The 22,270-nt window shown below is 47.3% G+C and overlaps 2 protein-coding genes across 8 annotated transcripts in view; one reads left to right on the top strand and one right to left on the bottom strand.

Annotated features, from left to right (window-relative positions):
• The window catches only part of TSC22D4 (TSC22 domain family member 4), a 36,694-nt gene extending 14,478 nt beyond the window's left edge, over window positions 1–22,216 (top strand). For all 4 annotated transcript variants that reach the window (XM_083185821.1, XM_083185820.1, XM_083185822.1 and 1 more), the window contains 4 exons: window positions 388–533; window positions 16,572–16,608; window positions 17,987–18,136; window positions 22,081–22,216. In XM_083185821.1, coding sequence (XP_083041947.1) covers window positions 388–533; window positions 16,572–16,608; window positions 17,987–18,136; window positions 22,081–22,155 — 408 coding nt within the window. In that variant the 3' untranslated portion in view covers window positions 22,156–22,216. The remainder of the gene's footprint in view (window positions 1–387; window positions 534–16,571; window positions 16,609–17,986; window positions 18,137–22,080) is intronic.
• Window positions 1–22,264, bottom strand: part of NYAP1 (neuronal tyrosine phosphorylated phosphoinositide-3-kinase adaptor 1) — an 89,626-nt gene extending 67,362 nt beyond the window's left edge. Inside the window, exons 1-2 of one of the 4 annotated variants that reach the window (XM_083185809.1) lie at window positions 22,107–22,264; window positions 18,273–18,400 (exon numbers count right to left, since the gene is read on the bottom strand). The gene's annotated coding sequence lies outside the window, so the exon portion shown is untranslated. Of the gene's footprint in view, window positions 1–18,272; window positions 18,401–22,038 lie in introns of all 4 variants that reach the window. The other 3 variants (XM_083185808.1, XM_083185816.1, XM_083185812.1) reach the window with 3 other exon arrangements.
• Window positions 22,265–22,270: the final 6 nt, after the last annotated feature.

A 22,270-nucleotide genomic window follows, 5' to 3' on the forward strand; every position in this document is an offset into this window, starting at 1 on the left:
CCACATGGCGGTATCACCCTGCAGTGGGAGGGGCTGTCTCATTAGATCCCACATGGCGATATCACCCTGCAGTGGGAGGGGCTGTCTCATTATATCCCACATGGCGATATCACCCTGCAGTGGGAGGGGCTGTCTCATTATATCCCACATGGCGGTATCACCCTGCCTTACAACACCACCTGTAAACGCCATATATCCAGGACATTTAGGCCTCACACACAGCAGACGATACAGTGTGCGACTGATCCATTCCCTGATTTCCTGCTGAACGATATAATGCCTACACACTGAGCCATGGCTGTGGGGTTACATCTATAAATCCCCATTATAGGGCCACACGGACATGATACATGTGTGATGATTGTGTTTGGTGTCTCTCCCGGGCAGCGATCTCCTCCATCCCATCCAATGTCACCATCCAACGCTGTGCACAACGACTCACGTCCCAGCCGCCCCGTTTCCGATGTATTTAATGAGCGCCTTTTGCTGGCTCAGACGGTCTTCAACATGGGGGACGAGATGGAACAGTGCAGGTAAGAGGTGCTCGCCGTATGAGCCATCTACCCTTCCGCTCTCACCAAGGTGTTCGTTCAAACCCCCCCCCCCTCCATTTGTCACAGCAACCGTTCATAAAGCTGGCAGCCTGCCTTACCTCAGCGGGGACCCCCATAACTATGAATCCAGAGCCAGGACCCCCATAACTATGAATCCAGAGCCAGGACCCCCATAACTATGAATCCAGAGCCAGGACCCCCATAACTATGAATCCAGAGCCCGGACCCCCATAACTATGAATCCAGAGCCAGGACCCCGTTACCATGAATCCAGACCCAGGACCCCCGTTACCATGAATCCAGACCCAGGACCCCCATAACTATGAATCCAGAGCCAGGACCCCCATAACTATGAATCCAGAGCCAATACCCCCGTTACCATGAATCCAGAGCCCGGACCCCCATAACTATGAATCCAGAGCCAATACCCCCGTTAGCATGAATCCAGACCCAGGACCCCCGTTACCATGAATCCAGAGCCAGGACCCCCGTTACCATGAATCCAGAGCCAGGACCCCCGTTACCATGAATCCAGACCCAGGACCCCCGTTACCATGAATCCAGAGCCAGGACCCCCGTTACTATGAATCCAGACCCAGGACCCCCGTTAGCATGAATCCAGAGCCAGGACCCCCGTTACCATGAATCCAGAGCCAGGACCCCCGTTAGCATGAATCCAGACCCAGGACCCCCATAACTATGAATCCAGAGCCCGGACCCCCATAACTATGAATCCAGAGCCCGGACCCCCATAACTATGAATCCAGAGCCAGGACCCCCATAACTATGAATCCAGAGCCCGGACCCCCATAACTATAAATCCAGAGCCCGGACCCCCATAACTATGAATCCAGAGCCAATACCCCCGTTACCATGAATCCAGACCCAGGACCCCCGTTAGCATGAATCCAGAGCCAGGACCCCCATAACTATGAATCCAGAGCCAGGACCCCGTTACCATGAATCCAGAGCCCGGACCCCCATAACTATGAATCCAGAGCCAAGACCCCCATAACTATGAATCCAGAGCCAAGACCCCCATAACTATGAATCCAGAGCCAGGACCCCCATAACTATGAATCCAGAGCCAGGACCCCCATAACTATGAATCCAGAGCCAAGACCCCCATAACTATGAATCCAGAGCCAGGACCCCCGTTACCATGATTTCACAGTCAGGACCCCCTAACACATGTATGTAATCACTAATCAGTTACAGATATTACATGGTGCGTGTTCCGGTGCACTCCGAGCACATCGCATCTAGTACAAAACGCTCGCTGCTGTAGCACATTGTAGGCTCTGTGCACTAAATGCGATCTAGTACAATAAGTACAGAGGACAGGAGATGTGCTGGGGGTGTGGGCGCAGTGCAGGACAGGAAATGTGCTGGGGGTATGGGCGCAGTGCAGGACAGGAGATGTGCTGGGGGTGTGGGTGCAGTGCAGGACAGGAGATGTGCTGGGCGTGTGGGTGCAGTGCAGGACAGGAGATGTGCTGGGTGTATGGGCGCAGTGCAGGACAGGAAATGTGCTGGGCGTGAGGGTGCAGTGCAGGACAGGAGATGTGCTGGGTGTATGGGCGCAGTGCAGGACAGGAAATGTGCTGGGCGTGAGGGTGCAGTGCAGGACAGGAGATGTGCTGGGTGTACGGACGCAGTGCAGGACAGGAGATGTGTTGTTCGTGTGGGTGCAGTGCAGGACAGGAGATGTGCTGGGTGTACGGGCGCAGTGCAGGACAGGAGATGTGGTGGGCGTGTGGGTGCAGTATAGGACAGGAGATGTGCTGGGCGCAGTGCAGGACAGGAGATGTGCTGGGCGCAGTGCAGGACAGGAGATGTGCTGGGCGTGTGGGTGCAGTGTAGGAGATGTGCTGGGCGTGTGGGTGCAGTGCAGGTCAGGAGATGTGCTGGGTGTATGGGTGCAGTGCAGGACAGGAGATGTGCTGGGTGTATGGGCGCAGTGCAGGACAGGAAATGTGCTGGGCGTGAGGGTGCAGTGCAGGACAGGAGATGTGCTGGGTGTATGGGCGCAGTGCAGGACAGGAAATGTGCTGGGCGTGAGGGTGCAGTGCAGGACAGGAGATGTGCTGGGTGTACGGACGCAGTGCAGGACAGGAGATGTGTTGTTCGTGTGGGTGCAGTGCAGGACAGGAGATGTGCTGGGTGTACGGGCGCAGTGCAGGACAGGAGATGTGGTGGGCGTGTGGGTGCAGTATAGGACAGGAGATGTGCTGGGCGCAGTGCAGGACAGGAGATGTGCTGGGCGCAGTGCAGGACAGGAGATGTGCTGGGCGTGTGGGTGCAGTGTAGGAGATGTGCTGGGCGTGTGGGTGCAGTGCAGGTCAGGAGATGTGCTGGGTGTATGGGTGCAGTGTAGGACAGGAGATGTGCTGTGTGTACAGGCGCAGTGCAGGACAGGAGATGTGCTGGGCATGTGGGTGCAGTGCAGGACAGGAGATGTGCTGGGCGTGTGGGTGCAGTGCAGGACAGGAGATGTGCTGGGGGTGTGGGTGCAGTGCAGGACAGGAGATGTGCTGGGCGTGTCGGTGCAGTGCAGGACAGGAGATGTGCTGGGGGTGTGGGTGCAGTGCAGGACAGGAGATGTGCTGGGGGTATGGGCGCAGTGCAGGACAGGAGATGTGCTGGGGGTGTGGGTGCAGTGCAGGACAGGAGATGTGCTGGGGGTATGGGCGCAGTGCAGGACAGGAGATGTGCTGGGTATATGGGTGCAGTGTAGGACAGGAGATGTGCTGGGTGTATGGGCGCAGTGCAGGACAGGAGATGTGCTGGGCGTGTGGGTGCAGTGCAGGACAGGAAATGTGCTGGGCGTGAGGGTGCAGTGCAGGACAGGAGATGTGCTGGGTGTATGGGCGCAGTGCAGGACAGGAAATGTGCTGGGCGTGAGGGTGCAGTGCAGGACAGGAGATGTGCTGGGTGTACGGACGCAGTGCAGGACAGGAGATGTGTTGGGCGTGTGGGTGCAGTGCAGGACAGGAGATGTGCTGGGTGTACGGGCGCAGTGCAGGACAGGAGATGTGGTGGGCGTGTGGGTGCAGTATAGGACAGGAGATGTGCTGGGCGCAGTGCAGGACAGGAGATGTGCTGGGCGCAGTGCAGGACAGGAGATGTGCTGGGCGTGTGGGTGCAGTGTAGGAGATGTGCTGGGCGTGTGGGTGCAGTGCAGGTCAGGAGATGTGCTGGGTGTATGGGTGCAGTGTAGGACAGGAGATGTGCTGTGTGTACAGGCGCAGTGCAGGACAGGAGATGTGCTGGGCATGTGGGTGCAGTGCAGGTCAGGAGATGTGCTGGGTGTATGGGTGCAGTGCAGGACAGGAGATGTGCTGGGCGTGTGGGTGCAGTGCAGGACAGGAGATGTGCTGGGTGTACGGGCGCAGTGCAGGACAGGAGATGTGCTGGGTGTGTGGGTGCAGTGTAGGACAGGAGATGTGCTGGGCGCAGTGCTGGACAGGAGATGTGCTGGGCGTGTGGGTGCAGTGCAGGACAGGAGATGTGCTGGGTGTACGAGCGCAGTGCAGGACAGGAGACGTGCTGGGCGCAGGGCAGGACAGGAGATGTGCTGGGCGTGTGGGTGCAGTGCAGGACAGGAGATGTGCTGGGTGTACAGGCGCAGTGCAGGACAGGAGATGTGATGGGCATGTGGTTGCAGTGCAGGACATGTGCTGGGTGTATGGGTGCAGTGTAGGACAGGAGATGTGCTGGGTGTACGGGCGCAGTGCAGGACAGGAGATGTGCTGGGCGTGTGGGTGCAGTGTAGGACAGGAGATGTGCTGGGTGTATGGGTGCAGTCTTACATGGAGAAGAAAAGCAAATCAGTTTAAGTGTGACGCACTCCTATTCACAAAACTGTCAAAATTGACTAAAATACAAATATGTCTTTATTTAATTAATACAGAACAAATATAATGGTAAGTATCACTAACAGGTCATCATTAGTTAATAGGTAATCTCAAAATTTTATTATTCATACATTAATGCTTGACCCGATAATAAGTATCCCTGTATCAGGGATTTTAGTGGCGAAAAATTAAAATAAGGTAGTAGATATAGAGAAAAAGAAAATATAGAAAGATTAAAATTAGTCTCTGTAGGCCGTTAGTATTATGTATTAGTGTTACAGTTCCTGTGAATGTTACAGGTAAGTATGGTACATTCCTATAGGTTGAAATGTAATTTAATAAATGGGTTTTATTCCCAGATTTGCATCTAATGTCGTTTTTTATAGCGCGTTGTTACAGAATAATCTCTTTCTACTTTTTACATATATGTGTTCTATTGCAGTAATATCACATAGGAGGATGGGTGGTGACCTGCCGTACGGCCTAGTGAACCACTTCTCTCTTCAAATCCTATTGATCATATCAAAATGCTCATACACATATCAGTAGGATGCGGGGTAATTGGCAGTGAGCTCGCAGTAAATTGTCCAATCTAAATTGTCAAATTGCTTGGTCTATACTATATATTTAGCAGGTACCATATATTTAGCAGGTGACTGTGCATATGGTTCTATTCAGATATTTTCTGCAGATGAGTCTGAGCAGATGTCAGCTCTATAGTTGATAATTCATGTGTCAATTGCATGTAAAATTTAATAAAAATACATTCTGGCATATCACTTTAGCCGTCAGCAAAAAGTCCACAATATAATAGGTAATCGGTACTTCAGGTATGACAGACGCTACAGTGAGCGCTAGTTATGCACTTTGTCATTAACCACTTAATCATGGGAGCATAAGTATGTTTGCTGTCAATATATTAGGGTGATATGCCCAGTTCGTGGAGCGCTACTTATACACTGTGTATTTCAACCAATTAATTATGGAAGCATACGTATGTTTGCTGCCGCTATATTAGGGTGATATGCCCAGTTCGTGAAGTGCTAGTTATACACTGTGTATTTAACTACTTAAACATAGAAGCATAAATGCATTTGCTGCCGATATATTAGGGTGATATGCCCAGTTCATGGAGCGCTAGTTATACACTGTGTATTTAATCACTTAATCAAGGAAGTATAAATCCGTTTGCTGCCAGTATATTAGGGTGATATGCCCAGTTCGTGGAGCGCTAATTATATACAGTGTATTTCACCATTTAATCATGGAAGCATGTTAGCTGTCGACATATTAGGGTGATATGCCCAGTTCGTGAAGTGTGTGTTATAACCAATCACACATGCAATTTATTGTTTTCATATATATTTGAGCACACTTGGTCAATTATTGTCCGTCCTAGGATGCACAGTTATAGATCAAGCACACTGGTCAAATACTGTCAGCCTCATACGAGATAATTTCTATGTCACACATTCACATGCTCTTTAATAGAGCTTCTGTCATATGGCGAGTGACTATCTAGACTGTACTAGCGCCAGAGCGCTCTCAGTATATTGAGCGGCTAAACAGCCAGCGCTGTCCGGGGTCAGGTTACTGAGCTCTGCCTGTATTGCAGTGCCTCAGATACACCCCGCTCTCCCGTCTGTGACAGACGCTGCGCTGGGCGCTCGTTACACGCTACGCATTAAAATACAAAGTTATAGATACATTGTTTCATAAGTATACATTTCAACTCAATTAACGGCTACAGAGCGAACTGCCGATGCGCATTTCGCCTGTGTCGGCTTTTTCAAGGCTGACCTAAGAGTGCAGGACAGGAGATGTCCTGGGCATGTGGGTGCAGTGTAGGACAGGAGATGTGCTGGGCATGTGGGTGCAGTATAGGACATGAGATGTGCTGGGCGCAGTGCAGGACTGGAGATGTGCTGGGCGTGTGGGTGCAGTGCAGGACAGGAGATGTGCTGGGCGTGTGGGTGCAGTGTAGGACAGGAGATGTGCTGGGTGTACGGGCGCAGTGCAGGACAGGAGATGTGCTGGGCGTGTGGGTGCAGTGTAGGACAGGAGATGTGCTGGGCATGTGGGTGCAGTGTAGGACAGGAGATGTGCTGGGTGTACGGGCGCAGTGCAGGACAGGAGATGTGCTGGGCATGTGGGTGCAGTGTAGGACAGGAGATGTGCTGGGCGTGTGGGTGCAGTGCAGGACAGGAGATGTGCTGGGTGTACGGGCGCAGTGCAGGACAGAAGGCGTGCTGGGCGCAGTGCAGGACAGGAGATGTGGTGGGCGTGTGGGTGCAGTGCAGGACAGGAGATGTGCTGGGCATGTGGGTGCAGTGTAGGACAGGAGATGTGCTGGGCATGTGGGTGCAGTATAGGACATGAGATGTGCTGGGCGCAGTGCAGGACAGGAGATGTGCTGGGCGTGTGGGTGCAGTGCAGGACAGGAGACGTGCTGGGCGTGTGGGTGCAGTGTAGGACAGGAGATGTGCTGGGCGCAGTGCAGGACAGGAGATGTGCTGGGCGCAGTGCAGGACAGGAGATGTGCTGGGCGTGTGGGTGCAGTGCAGGACAGGAGATATGCTGGGCGTGTGGGTGCAGTATAGGACAGGAGATGTGCTGGGTGTGTGGGCACAGTGCAGGACAGGAGATGTGCTGGGCGTGTAGGTGCAGTGCCAGGACAGGAGATGTGCTGGGTGTACGGGCACAGTGCAGGACAGGAGATGTGCTGGGCGTGTGGGTGCAGTGTAGGACAGGAGATGTGCTGGGTGTACGGGCACAGTGCCAGGACAGGAGATGTGCTGGGTGTACGGGCACAGTGCAGGACAGGAGATGTGCTGGGCGTGTGGGTGCAGTGTAGGACAGGAGATGTGCTGGGTGTACGGGTGCAGTGCAGGACAGGAGATGTGCTGGGTGTGTGGGTGCAGTGTAGGACAGGAGATGTGCTGGGTGTACGGGCGCAGTGCAGGACAGAAGGCGTGCTGGGCGCAGTGCAGGACAGGAGATGTGGTGGGCGTGTGGGTGCAGTGTAGGGCAGGAGATGTGCTGGGCGCAGTGCAGGACAGGAGATGTCCTGGGCATGTGGGTGCAGTGTAGGACAGGAGATGTGCTGGGCATGTGGGTGCAGTATAGGACATGAGATGTGCTGGGCGCAGTGCAGGACTGGAGATGTGCTGGGCGTGTGGGTGCAGTGCAGGACAGGAGATGTGCTGGGCGTGTGGGTGCAGTGCCAGGACAGGAGATGTGCTGGGTGTACGGGCACAGTGCAGGACAGGAGACATGCTGGGCGTGTGGGCGCAGTGTAGGACAGGAGATGGCACTCAGACACTCAGCACTGGAATGTTTCCGGTGGAATGTGAGGTGGGAAGTTTACAAGCAGACGCGAAACCCTGAGGCCCATAGAGACACACAACCTCTATGTATATACACCAAAAGCACCTCTATGTATATACACCACAGCACCTCTATGTATATACACCACAGCACCTCTATGTATATATACCACTGCACCTCTATGTATACATACCAAAAGCACCTTTATGTATATACACCACAGCATCTCTATGTATATATACCACAGCACCTCTATGTATATACACCACTGCACCTCTATGTATATACACCACCTCTATGTATACATACCAAAAGCACCTCTATGTATATACACCACTGCACCTCTATGTATATACACCAAAAGCACCTCTATGTATATATACCACAGCACCTCTATGTATATACACAACTGCACCTCTATGTATATACACCACTGCACCTCTATGTATATAAACCACTGCTCCTCCATGTATATACACCACTGCACCTCTATGTATATACACCACTGCACCTCTATGTATACATACCAAAAGCACCTCTATGTATATACACCAAAAGCACCTCTATGTATATATACCACAGCACCTCTATGTATATACACCACTGCACCTCTATGTATATACACCACCTCTATGTATACATACCAAAAGCACCTCTATGTATATACACCACTGCACCTCTATGTATATACACCAAAAGCACCTCTATGTATATATACCACAGCACCTCTATGTATATACACAACTGCACCTCTATGTATATACACCACTGCACCTCTATGTATATAAACCACTGCTCCTCCATGTATATACACCACTGCACCTCTATGTATATACACCACTGCACCTCTATGTATATATACCACTGCACCTCTATGTATATACACCACTGCACCTCTATGTATATACACCACTGCACCTCTATGTATATATACCACTGCACCTCTATGTATATATACCACCTCTATGTATACATACCAAAAGCACCTCTATGTATATACACCAAAAGCACCTCTATGTATATACACCAAAAGCACCTCTATGTATATATACCACAGCACCTCTATGTATATACACCACTGCACCTCTATGTATATACACCACTGCACCTCTATGTATATACACCACCTCTATGTATACATACCAAAAGCACCTCTATGTATATACACCAAAAGCACCTCTATGTATATACACCAAAAGCACATCTATGTATATATACCACAGCACCTCTATGTATATACACCACTGCACCTCTATGTATATACACCACTGCACCTCTATGTATATAAACCACTGCTCCTCCATGTATATACACCACTGCACCTCTATGTATATACACCACTGCACCTCTATGTATATACACCACTGCACCTCTATGTATATATACCACTGCTCCTCTATGTATATACACCACTGCACCTCTATGTATATATACCACTGCACCTCTATGTATATACACTACTGCACCTCTATGTATATACACCACAGCACCTCTATGTATATATACCACTGCTCCTCCATGTATATACACCACTGCACCTCTATGTATATACACCACTGCACCTCTATGTATATACACCACTGCACCTCTATGTATATATACCACTGCACCTCTATGTATATACACCACTGCACCTCTATGTATATATACCACTGCTCCTCCATGTATATACACCACTGCACCTCTATGTATATACACCACTGCACATCTATGTATATATACCACAGCAGCTCAATGTACAGTATATATACTACCTCTATGTATATACACCACAGCACCTCTATGTATATACACCACTGCACCTCTATGTATATACACCAAAAGCACCTCTATGTATATACACCAAAAGCACCTCTATTTATATATACCACAGCACCTCTATGTATATACACCACTGCACCTCTATGTATATACACCACTGCACCTCTATGTATATACACCACTGCACCTCTATGTATATATACCACTGCTCCTCCATGTATATACACCACTGCACCTCTATGTATATATACCACTGCACCTCTATGTATATATACCACTGCACCTCTATGTATATACACCACTGCACCTCTATGTATATACACCAAAAGCACCTCTATGTATATACACCACAGCAGCTCTATGTACAGTATATATACTACCTCTATGTATATACACCACAGCACCTCTATGTATATACACCACAGCACCTCTATGTATATACACCCCAGCACCTCTATGTATATACACCCCAGCACCTCTATGTATATACACCACTGCACCTCTATGTATATACACCACTGCACCTCTATGTATATACACCACTGCACCTCTATGTATATACACCACTGCACCTCTATGTATATACACCACTGCACCTCTATGTATATATACCACTGCACCTCTATGTATATATACCACCTCTATGTATATACACCAAAAGCACCTCTATGTATATACACCAAAAGCACCTCTATGTATATACACCAAAAGCACCTCTATGTATATACACCACAGCACCTCCATGTATATACACCACTGCACCTCTATGTATATACACCACTGCACCTCTATGTATATACACCACCTCTATGTATACATACCAAAAGCACCTCTATGTATATACACCAAAAGCACCTCTATGTATATATACCACAGCACCTCTATGTATATACACAACTGCACCTCTATGTATATACACCACTGCACCTCTATGTATATAAACCACTGCTCCTCCATGTATATACACCACTGCACCTCTATGTATATATACCACTGCACCTCTATGTATATACACCACTGCACCTCTATGTATATACACCACTGCACCTCTATGTATATACACCACTGCACCTCTATGTATATACACCACTGCACCTCTATGTATATATACCACCTCTATGTATACATACCAAAAGCACCTCTATGTATATACACCAAAAGCACCTCTATGTATATACACCAAAAGCACCTCTATGTATATATACCACAGCACCTCTATGTATATACACCACTGCACCTCTATGTATATACACCACTGCACCTCTATGTATATACACCACTGCACCTCTATGTATATACACCACCTCTATGTATATACACCAAAAGCACCTCTATGTATATACACCAAAAGCACCTCTATGTATATATACCACAGCACCTCTATGTATATACACCACTGCACCTCTATGTATATACACCACTGCACCTCTATGTATATAAACCACTGCTCCTCCATGTATATACACCACTGCACCTCTATGTATACATAGAGGTGCAGTGGTGTATATACATAGAGGTGCAGTGGTGCATTGCACCTCTATGTATATACACCACTGCACCTCTATGTATATACACCACTGCACCTCTATGTATATACACTACTGCACCTCTATGTATATACACCACAGCACCTCTATGTATATATACCACTGCTCCTCCATGTATATACACACCACTGCACCTCTATGTATATACACCACTGCTCCTCCATGTATATACACCACTGCACCTCTATGTATACATAGAGGTGCAGTGGTGTATATACATAGAGGTGCAGTGGTGCATTGCACCTCTATGTATATACACCACTGCACCTCTATGTATATACACCACTGCACCTCTATGTATATACACTACTGCACCTCTATGTATATACACCACAGCACCTCTATGTATATATACCACTGCTCCTCCATGTATATACACACCACTGCACCTCTATGTATATACACCACAGCACCTCTATGTATATACACCACTGCACCTCTATGTATATACACCACTGCACCTCTATGTATATACACCACTGCACCTCTATGTATATACACCACCTCTATGTATATACACCAAAAGCACCTCTATGTATATACACCAAAAGCACCTCTATGTATATATACCACAGCACCTCTATGTATATACACCACTGCACCTCTATGTATATACACCACTGCACCTCTATGTATATAAACCACTGCTCCTCCATGTATATACACCACTGCACCTCTATGTATACATAGAGGTGCAGTGGTGTATATACATAGAGGTGCAGTGGTGCACTGCACCTCTATGTATATACACCACTGCACCTCTATGTATATACACCACTGCACCTCTATGTATATACACTACTGCACCTCTATGTATATACACCACAGCACCTCTATGTATATATACCACTGCTCCTCCATGTATATACACACCACTGCACCTCTATGTATATACACCACTGCACCTCTATGTATATACACCACAGCACCTCTATGTATATATACCACAGCACCTCTATGTACAGTATATATACTACCTCTATGTATATACACCACAGCACCTCTATGTATATACACCACTGCACCTCTATGTATATACACCAAAAGCACCTCTATGTATATACACCACTGCTCCTCCATGTATATACACCACTGCACCTCTATGTATATATACCACTGCACCTCTATGTATATATACCACTGCACCTCTATGTATATACACCACTGCACCTCTATGTATATACACCAAAAGCACCTCTATGTATATACACCACTGCACCTCTATGTATATACACCACTGCACCTCTATGTATATATACCACTGCACCTCTATGTATATACACCACTGCACCTCTATGTATATATACCACTGCACCTCTATGTATATATACCACCTCTATGTATATACACCAAAAGCACCTCTATGTATATACACCAAAAGCACCTCTATGTATATATACCACAGCACCTCTATGTATATACACCACTGCACCTCTATGTATATACACCACCTCTATGTATACATACCAAAAGCACCTCTATGTATATACACCAAAAGCACCTCTATGTATATATACCACAGCACCTCTATGTATATACACAACTGCACCTCTATGTATATACACCACTGCACCTCTATGTATATAAACCACTGCTCCTCCATGTATATACACCACTGCACCTCTATGTATATACACCACTGCACCTCTATGTATATATACCACTGCACCTCTATGTATATACACCACTGCACCTCTATGTATATACACCACTGCACCTCTATGTATATACACCACTGCACCTTTATGTATATACACCACTGCACCTCTATGTATATACACCACTGCACCTCTATGTATATATACCACTGCACCTCTATGTATATATACCACCTCTATGTATACATACCAAAAGCACCTCTATGTATATACACCAAAAGCACCTCTATGTATATACACCAAAAGCACCTCTATGTATATATACCACAGCACCTCTATGTATATACACCACTGCACCTCTATGTATATACACCACTGCACCTCTATGTATATACACCACCTCTATGTATACATACCAAAAGCACCTCTATGTATATACACCAAAAGCACCTCTATGTATATACACCAAAAGCACCTCTATGTATATATACCACAGCACCTCTATGTATATACACCACTGCACCTCTATGTATATACACCACTGCACCTCTATGTATATACACCACCTCTATGTATACATACCAAAAGCACCTCTATGTATATACACCAAAAGCACCTCTATGTATATACACCAAAAGCACCTCTATGTATATATACCACAGCACCTCTATGTATATACACCACTGCACCTCTATGTATATACACCACTGCACCTCTATGTATATACACCACCTCTATGTATACATACCAAAAGCACCTCTATGTATATACACCAAAAGCACCTCTATGTATATACACCAAAAGCACCTCTATGTATATACACCAAAAGCACCTCTATGTATATACACCACTGCACCTCTATGTATATACACCACTGCACCTCTATGTATATATACCACTGCACCTCTATGTATATACACTACTGCACCTCTATGTATATACACCACAGCACCTCTATGTATATATACCACTGCTCCTCCATGTATATACACCACTGCACCTCTATGTATATACACCACTGCACCTCTATTTATATACACCACTGCACCTCTATGTATATACACCACTGCACCTCTATGTATATACACCACAGCACCTCTATGTATATATACCACAGCAGCTCAATGTACAGTATATATACTACCTCTATGTATATACACCACAGCACCTCTATGTATATACACCACTGCACCTCTATGTATATACACCAAAAGCACCTCTATGTATATACACCAAAAGCACCTCTATTTATATATACCACAGCACCTCTATGTATATACACCACTGCACCTCTATGTATATACACCACTGCACCTCTATGTATATATACCACTGCTCCTCCATGTATATACACCACTGCACCTCTATGTATATATACCACTGCACCTCTATGTATATACACCACTGCACCTCTATGTATATACACCAAAAGCACCTCTATGTATATACACCACAGCACCTTTATGTATATACACCACTGCACCTCTATGTATATACACCAAAAGCACCTCTATTTATATATACCACAGCACCTCTATGTATATACACCCCAGCACCTCTATGTATATACACCACTGCACCTCTATGTATATACACCACTGCACCTCTATGTATATATACCACTGCACCTCTATGTATATACACCACTGCACCTCTATGTATATATACCACTGCACCTCTATGTATATATACCACCTCTATGTATATACACCAAAAGCACCTCTATGTATATACACCAAAAGCACCTCTATGTATATACACCAAAAGCACCTCTATGTATATATACCACAGCACCTCTATGTATATACACCACTGCACCTCTATGTATATACACCACTGCACCTCTATGTATATACACCACCTCTATGTATACATACCAAAAGCACCTCTATGTATATACACCAAAAGCACCTCTATGTATATACACCAAAAGCACCTCTATGTATATATACCACAGCACCTCTATGTATATACACCACTGCACCTCTATGTATATATACCACTGCACCTCTATGTATATACACTACTGCACCTCTATGTATATACACCACTGCTCCTCCATGTATATACACCACTGCACCTCTATGTATATATACCACTGCTCCTCCATGTATATACACCACTGCACCTCTATGTATATACACCAATGCACCTCTACGTATATACACCACAGCACCTCTATGTATATATACCACAGCAGCTCAATGTACAGTATATATACTACCTCTATGTATATACACCACAGCACCTCTATGTATATACACCAAAAGCACCTCTATGTATATACACCAAAAGCACCTCTATTTATATATACCACTGCACCTCTATGTATATACACCACTGCACCTCTATGTATATATACCACTGCTCCTCCATGTATATACACCACTGCACCTCTATGTATATACACCACTGCACCTCTATGTATATACACCACTGCACCTCTATGTATATATACCACTGCACCTCTATGTATATATACCACCTCTATGTATACATACCAAAAGCACCTCTATGTATATACACCAAAAGCACCTCTATGTATATACACCACTGCACCTCTATGTATATACATCACTGCACCTCTATGTATATACACCACTGCACCTCTATGTATATACACCACTGCACCTCTATGTATATACACCAAAAGCACCTCTATTTATATATACCACAGCACCTCTATGTATATACACCACAGCACCTCTATGTATATACACCACTGCACCTCTATGTATATACACCACTGCACCTCTATGTATATATACCACTGCTCCTCCATGTATATACACCACTGCACCTCTATGTATATATACCACTGCACCTCTATGTATATATACCAAAAGCATCTCTATGTATATACACCACTGCACCTCTATGTATATACACCACTGCACCTCTATGTATATACACCACTGCACCTCTATGTATATACACCACTGCACCTCTATGTATATACACCACAGCACCTCTATGTATATATACCACAGCACCTCTATGTATATACAACACAGCACCTCTATGTATATACACCACTGCACCTCTATGTATATACACCACTGCACCTCTATGTATATACACCACTGCACCTCTATGTATATACACCACTGCACCTCTATGTATATACACCACAGCACCTCTAAGTATATACACCACAGCACCTCTATGTATACAGACAACAGCGCCTCTATGTATATACACCCCAGCACCTCTATGTATATACACCACTGCACCTCTATGTATATACACCCCAGCACCTATGTATATACACCACAGCACCTCTATGTATATACACCACAGCACCTCTATGTATACACACCACAGCGCCTCTATGTATATACACCACAGCACCTATGTATATACACCACAGCACTTCTATGTATATACACCACTGCACCTCTATGTATATACACCACTGCACCTCTATGTATATACACCCCAGCACCTATGTATATACACCCCAGCACCTATGTATATACACCACAGCACCTCTATGTACTGTATATACACCACAGCACTGCTATGTCTATACACCACAGCAGGAACAGGGAACTCACAGTAATAGGACAAGGGGTCTCATTTATCATGTCATATATGCAGTTAGCCCAAATAATAGGAACCCCTATAATTATGTAGACGGGACATCTCTGGTCCCTGCTGCCATCCCTCCATTCCTGCCCTCATAGGTTTCTGTGGGGGGTGTGATACTGCCCATGTCCCGATACCAGCTCCCGCCATCTCAGAATGGCGGTAGCCTATTGTAGTCTCTGTGCCGGAGGACAGCGCTGATCGCGGGCTCACAAAGCAGTAAATACTGCTGCCAGAATCAGGGCCCTGTGTGTAACAATCCCCTGTGGTCTGAGCTGTACACAGGACATCAGTGATATTACTGCTGCACTCACCTGCGCTCTGTCTCCTATCTTACAGTATGGAGGCCATAGACAACAAGATAGAACAGGCCATGGTGAGTAACTACACTCTGCTACTCCTGTACTGACCACACACAACCCTGGCACTACACCTTTCTTCTATTCCTGTACTGACCCCACACACACACAGCTCTGTCACTACACTTCCATCCTGTCCTGTATCTCACTGCTATTCCTGCACTATCCACACACAGCTCCGTCACTACACCTCCATCCTGTCCTGTATCTCTCTCTACTATTCCTGTACTGACCCCACACACACACAGCTCTGTCACTACACTTCCATCCTGTCCTGTATCTCTCTGCTATTCCTGCACTATCCACACACACAGCTCTGTCACTACACCTCCATCCTGTCCTGTATCTCTCTACTATTCCTGTACTGTCCACATACAGCTCTGTCACTACACCTCCATCCTGTCCTGTATCTCTCTACTATTCCTGTACTGACCCACACACAGCTCCGTCACTACACCTCCATCCTGTCCTGTATCTCTCTCTACTATTCCTGTACTGACCCCACACACACACAGCTCTGTCACTACACTTCCATCCTGTCCTGTATCTCTCTGCTATTCCTGCACTATCCACACACACAGCTCTGTCACTACACCTCCATCCTGTCCTGTATCTCTCTACTATTCCTGTACTGTCCACATACAGCTCTGTCACTACACCTCCATCCTGTCCTGTATCTCCATGCTATTCCTGCACTATCCACACACACACAGCTCTGTCACTACACCTCCATCCTGTCCTGTATCTCCCTGCTATTCCTGCACTATCCACACACACACAGCTCTGTCACTACACCTCCATCCTGTCCTGTATCTCCCTGCTATTCCTGCACTATCCACACACACAGCTCTGTCACTACACCTCCATCCTGTCCTGTATCTCTATACTATTCCTGTACTGTCCACAACCACACAGCTCTGTCACTACACCTCCATCCTGTCCTGTATCTCTCTACTATTCCTGTACTGACCACACACACACACACAGCTCTGTCACTACACCTCCATCCTGTCCTGTATCTCTCTGCTATTCCTGTACTGTCCACAACCACACAGCTCTGTCACTACACCTCCATCCTGTCCTGTATCTCTCTGCTATTCCTGTACTGTCCACACACACACAGCTCTGTCACTACACCTCCATCCTGTCCTGTATCTCTACTATTCCTGTACTGACACCACACACACAGCTCTGTCACTACACTTCCATCCTGTCCTGTATCTCTCTACTATTCCTGTACTGTCCCCACACACACAGCTCTGTCACTACACCTCCATCCTGTCCTGTATATCTCTACTATTCCTGTACTGACACCACACACACAGCTCTGTCACTACACCTCCAGTCTGTATTTCTCAGCAATTCCTGCACAGAATAATGTCTGTTTTCGCTCAGGATCTGGTGAAAACCCACTTGCTCTTTGCTGTCCGCGAGGAGGTAGAGGCTCTGCGAGAACATATTAAGGACCTCACAGAAAGAAACAGTCTCTTGGAGCACGAGAACAGTCTCTTGCGGACTCTCGCTACCCCGCAGCAGCTGTCTGAAGTAAGCTCACGCATCCAGGCTTCCAAGAAAGGCCTGTGATCACCAGACGCGACACAATATATAGTCTGGCTGCGGCCTAGTCATCCCCTGCCAATTATTTATGTCAGAAAAGGATGAGGGGAGCGGAGATACTTGCCATGGTGGGCAGGAGGGGCAAGAGTAGAGACACAGGGTAATGCCCTTATGAGACGGAACTGCCCCCCAGTAGGCCCAGACCCAAGGTGACATCTCCGCCCAGTCACCGCTGTTTGCCTTACTGTGATGCTGCAAAAAACAAAATGGAGACCAAACATTAGTGATGTAAGTCCTGCCAATGTAAAAGCCAACTCTACTCCAAAGCCTTATGTTCCCAGAAGACTGCTTAGCTGGGGTCCAGGAGGGCCCCACTACTGTATTTGTGCCACGCTAATGTTGGACGCTATGTCAGCGGAGAGGGAAAGAGAGCAGCCGACTGTGAGGTGGACGGGGGGGGGGGGTGCTTTCCTCGTCGTATGACTGCCGACAAGGCAGCCAATCCATTCATCGGTATCAAGGGACCTCACTGAGGCATGGGGGGGGGGGGGGGGGTTCCCTCGCCGGCTCCTAAAGCGTCCATAGGCTGCATGCCCTGCAGTATTGGCGCTGTAAACAAAATGGCCGCCCCCCGCACCGTGTGCAGAGTAACGGTTTTAATGCGAATGACTAACGAACTAACACGGTTTCTACACTACAGCTGACACCAGGAGATACAAGGTCTGCTCTAACTTCACGCTTGTGCCTGCAAACACTGCCGCAACCCGGAGACGCAACTAGACACTTTCATGCCACAAGGGCTGAGCGAATGGGGGTATTTATGTAGGGGACTTGGGGTGTACTAATGGGAACGCTAAGAGGGTGATATAACGGTACTATGGGTATACTAATAGGGGCTGCTTACTCCTGGCTTACACTCCTGTACGTTTCATGGTTCTGTCATGAGACTCAATGTGTGAATCAACATAACTGTACTTATAAATAAAACTATTTTTCTACCAGTTTCCCGCCTGTACCGCTGCGTGATGTCCGTCTGTTAGTTACTCGTACATCACACAGGACTCTAGTGGCATTTATGCTGTAAACTAGTTACAGGCCCAGCAAAATGACGGCTTCTGCAATTTACTTTGAGCTGTGACAGTTTTTAGCCCACAAACTACTCCACCGAAACCTCTATCTGCTCCTACCTCCAATCTCTGTCTTCATATCCAGCAAGTTTGAAACAGATCAGTGTCCCTGGAAAATCGCTTTTGCTTTCTGTTGTGACATATTTTAGCACACAAAGGAGTAATGTGGTCCGTTGAGTGGCCTCTAGTGGTCAGTGGCTGTATTTTACCTCATAGAGGTGATGGGTAGTTAGCCTTTTACATATATACTAGTAAGCCCGCTGGAAGCAAATGCTTCGAAAGCTAATCTAGTCATAGTGCGGGAATACATGAGACACATCTGCTGCTGGCTAGCGATATAACGTATGTGTACACTATAGTCAGGGCCGGCTCTACCATTAGGCCGCTTTAGGCATCTGCCTAGGGCGCAGGGATCCAAGTCTGCAAATCAAAAAATCAAGGATGTCTATAAGGATCCTTGTTGTAATTAATGCAGGTGGTGGCTGTGGAACTTCTAAGGGGCCCATTTATCAAACCATATTTGCGGCTAAATCCCACATGTTTTCGGGGTTTAGCCGCAAATATTAAGTATCTCCTAAATGTATCAAAGGGGGACCGCAGCAGGAATCTCCGATCCCTGCAGCGCCGCCGGCCGCATCCCCCATAGGTTTCTATGGGGGATGCGAAGCTGCCCGATGTATCAACATCGGGCAGCCCGGCATCGCACCCCTGGGCTATCGCCATTCTGGGATGGCGATAGCCCATTGTAGCCTATGGCTACACAATGCACTGCCTTAGCAGGGCAGTGCGGTAAGAGGGGTCGGCGGGGGTCAGGGTTAGGGCTTCGCAGGGATATTGCGCCCAGATCGCATTGTAAATGCGATCATTAGAGACAGGATTATATGCAACATAAAAAGCTTGAAATATGCATGCAAATATGCATGAAAAATACTTAAAATATGCATGAAAAGTGTTAAAATATGCTACATTAAATAATTAAAAAAGTAATTTTTTACTTATTAATTTAAAAATCAGCATAAAATTAGTTGCAAATAACCCCTTTAAAAATAGGCCCACAGCATCTGCAGATGTCTATTGCTATACACAGGATTTTCTTTATTTCTGGCTGCTACAGCAGACTGCAGCGTCCAAAGCTCTTCTGGCATCAACTACACGGACCCTCATCTCCAGCGCCGATGGATCAAATGGCAGCATAGTATGTGAGGGCGGCGCAGTGGAAGGCTTCCTCCCTGCGCCGCATACTCACTGTGACACGGCATTTCCTCAATGCTGCGTGATGTCACAACCCTTCTGCCAGCCTCCTCTGCTGCAGAAGTCTGTCTCTTGGTGTAAAGTCCCAGGCCAGGGGCAGGCAAAGGTTCAGGAGCTCCGTAATGGCATCCGCCCAGACTGACTTTTATCAACATGGATTGGCAGCCTAGAGCAGTGTCAGACATAGCGTACATCCAAGGTTCCCCACACTGCGCACATATTGCCCCAGCCTGCACACTCTACCCCTACCTGGCCAGCAGCAGGGAAAGCAGTGCTGTGTCTCGCAGGTGGGAAGAGGGCGGGGCCTAAAATATGCACCATCACTAGATTTTAGGTAAAATATGCAATAACCAGCGAGAATGGGCAAAATATGCAAATGCATATAATCCTGTCTCTAGCGATCATGATAAATGGGCCCCTAAGACCTCACCTCCATACTTTCCCTTGAGATATACTTCCCTACATTGTTGCCCCCTCCTCCTTGTACTGTGGGTGGCAAAGGGGAGGGTGCAGAGGGCCTTCAGGAAAAGCAGGGGACTTTCCCACCTTCCCGGAGGGAGTGGGAGGACCACGTGATTTTTTTTTTGAGATTCCCTAACATGTACTGGAAGTGCAGACGCCCTACAGACTGGCCTGGTGCAATATTACACGGGAAGCGGTGGCAAGCCATTTACCCAGGAAAGCACTGGTTTAGAGGCTGCAGTGAAGACTGGTAGTGTCAGAGAGTAAAGCAGAGATGCATCACTGCATACCTCCCAACTTCTGTCCGAATGAAGTAGGGACACTCGCGCGGCGAAGCCGCGTGAGCGCCCGAAAAGGGGGCGTGGCATATGCAAATGGGGGTGCGGCTTATGCTAATTAGCCGCAACCTCATTTTCATACGAGAATAGACGCTGTGCGCATGCGCACAGCGTCTATTCTACTAGATTGGGGGTATTCCAACTGTCACCCCCCGGCAGCGGGACAATGCCTGCCGCAGGTGGGACAGCGGGACAGGACCCGAAAATCGGGACTGTCCCTCTAAAATCGTGACAGTTGGGAGGTATGTCACTGGCGCATCCCCGGTAGGGGTGTAAGGTGTGCCACATGCTGCTGTGGGGAGTGGGGGTAATGTACTAAGCATTGGAGAGAGATAAAGTACTACTATGGTAGTTTATCTCTCTCCATTTTATCACTCTCCAAGGCTTAGTACATCTGCCCCAAAGGGAAATGTATAAAGCCACGGAGAAAGATAAAGTAGATAAGTTTCCCGTAGCAACCAGTCAACTTCTTATTGGCATTGTAAAGATGTTTGCTGGATTAATGACAGCTGCGAGCTGATTGGATGCTACTGGCAACTTTTCTACTTTATCTCTCTCCCAGGCTCCATACTTCTCCCCCTATAGTTTTGCAATATAACTATTCTGCCTATTTTTTTTTAAGTAACATTCATTCATATTGTACCCCCTACTAGATACATAATAGACTATTGTTCACCGTCACCCTATATGCCAAGCAACCAGTCATTGTCACCTCAGGTAACGCCTCCTCCGCCATCTTTGTCCCTGGCACTAGCCGCAGCTATGGAGGCCACGACTCACCACCGAGGAAGATGTCTACCGGGGAGCGACCTTAACAAGGCGGCAGTAGAAAAGGTGCCTCCCGCGGCCGCCTCCGTTCCCTTCAAACACCGCGCCCAGTGTCACCGAGACGCCGCTTGCCCTCACAAAAGATGGCGGCCACGCGCCCTCACCGTCCACGTGAG

Source organism: Crinia signifera, chromosome 4, assembly GCF_055691185.1.
Source record: "Crinia signifera chromosome 4, ASM5569118v1, whole genome shotgun sequence".
Classification (NCBI taxonomy): Eukaryota; Metazoa; Chordata; class Amphibia; order Anura; family Myobatrachidae; genus Crinia; species Crinia signifera.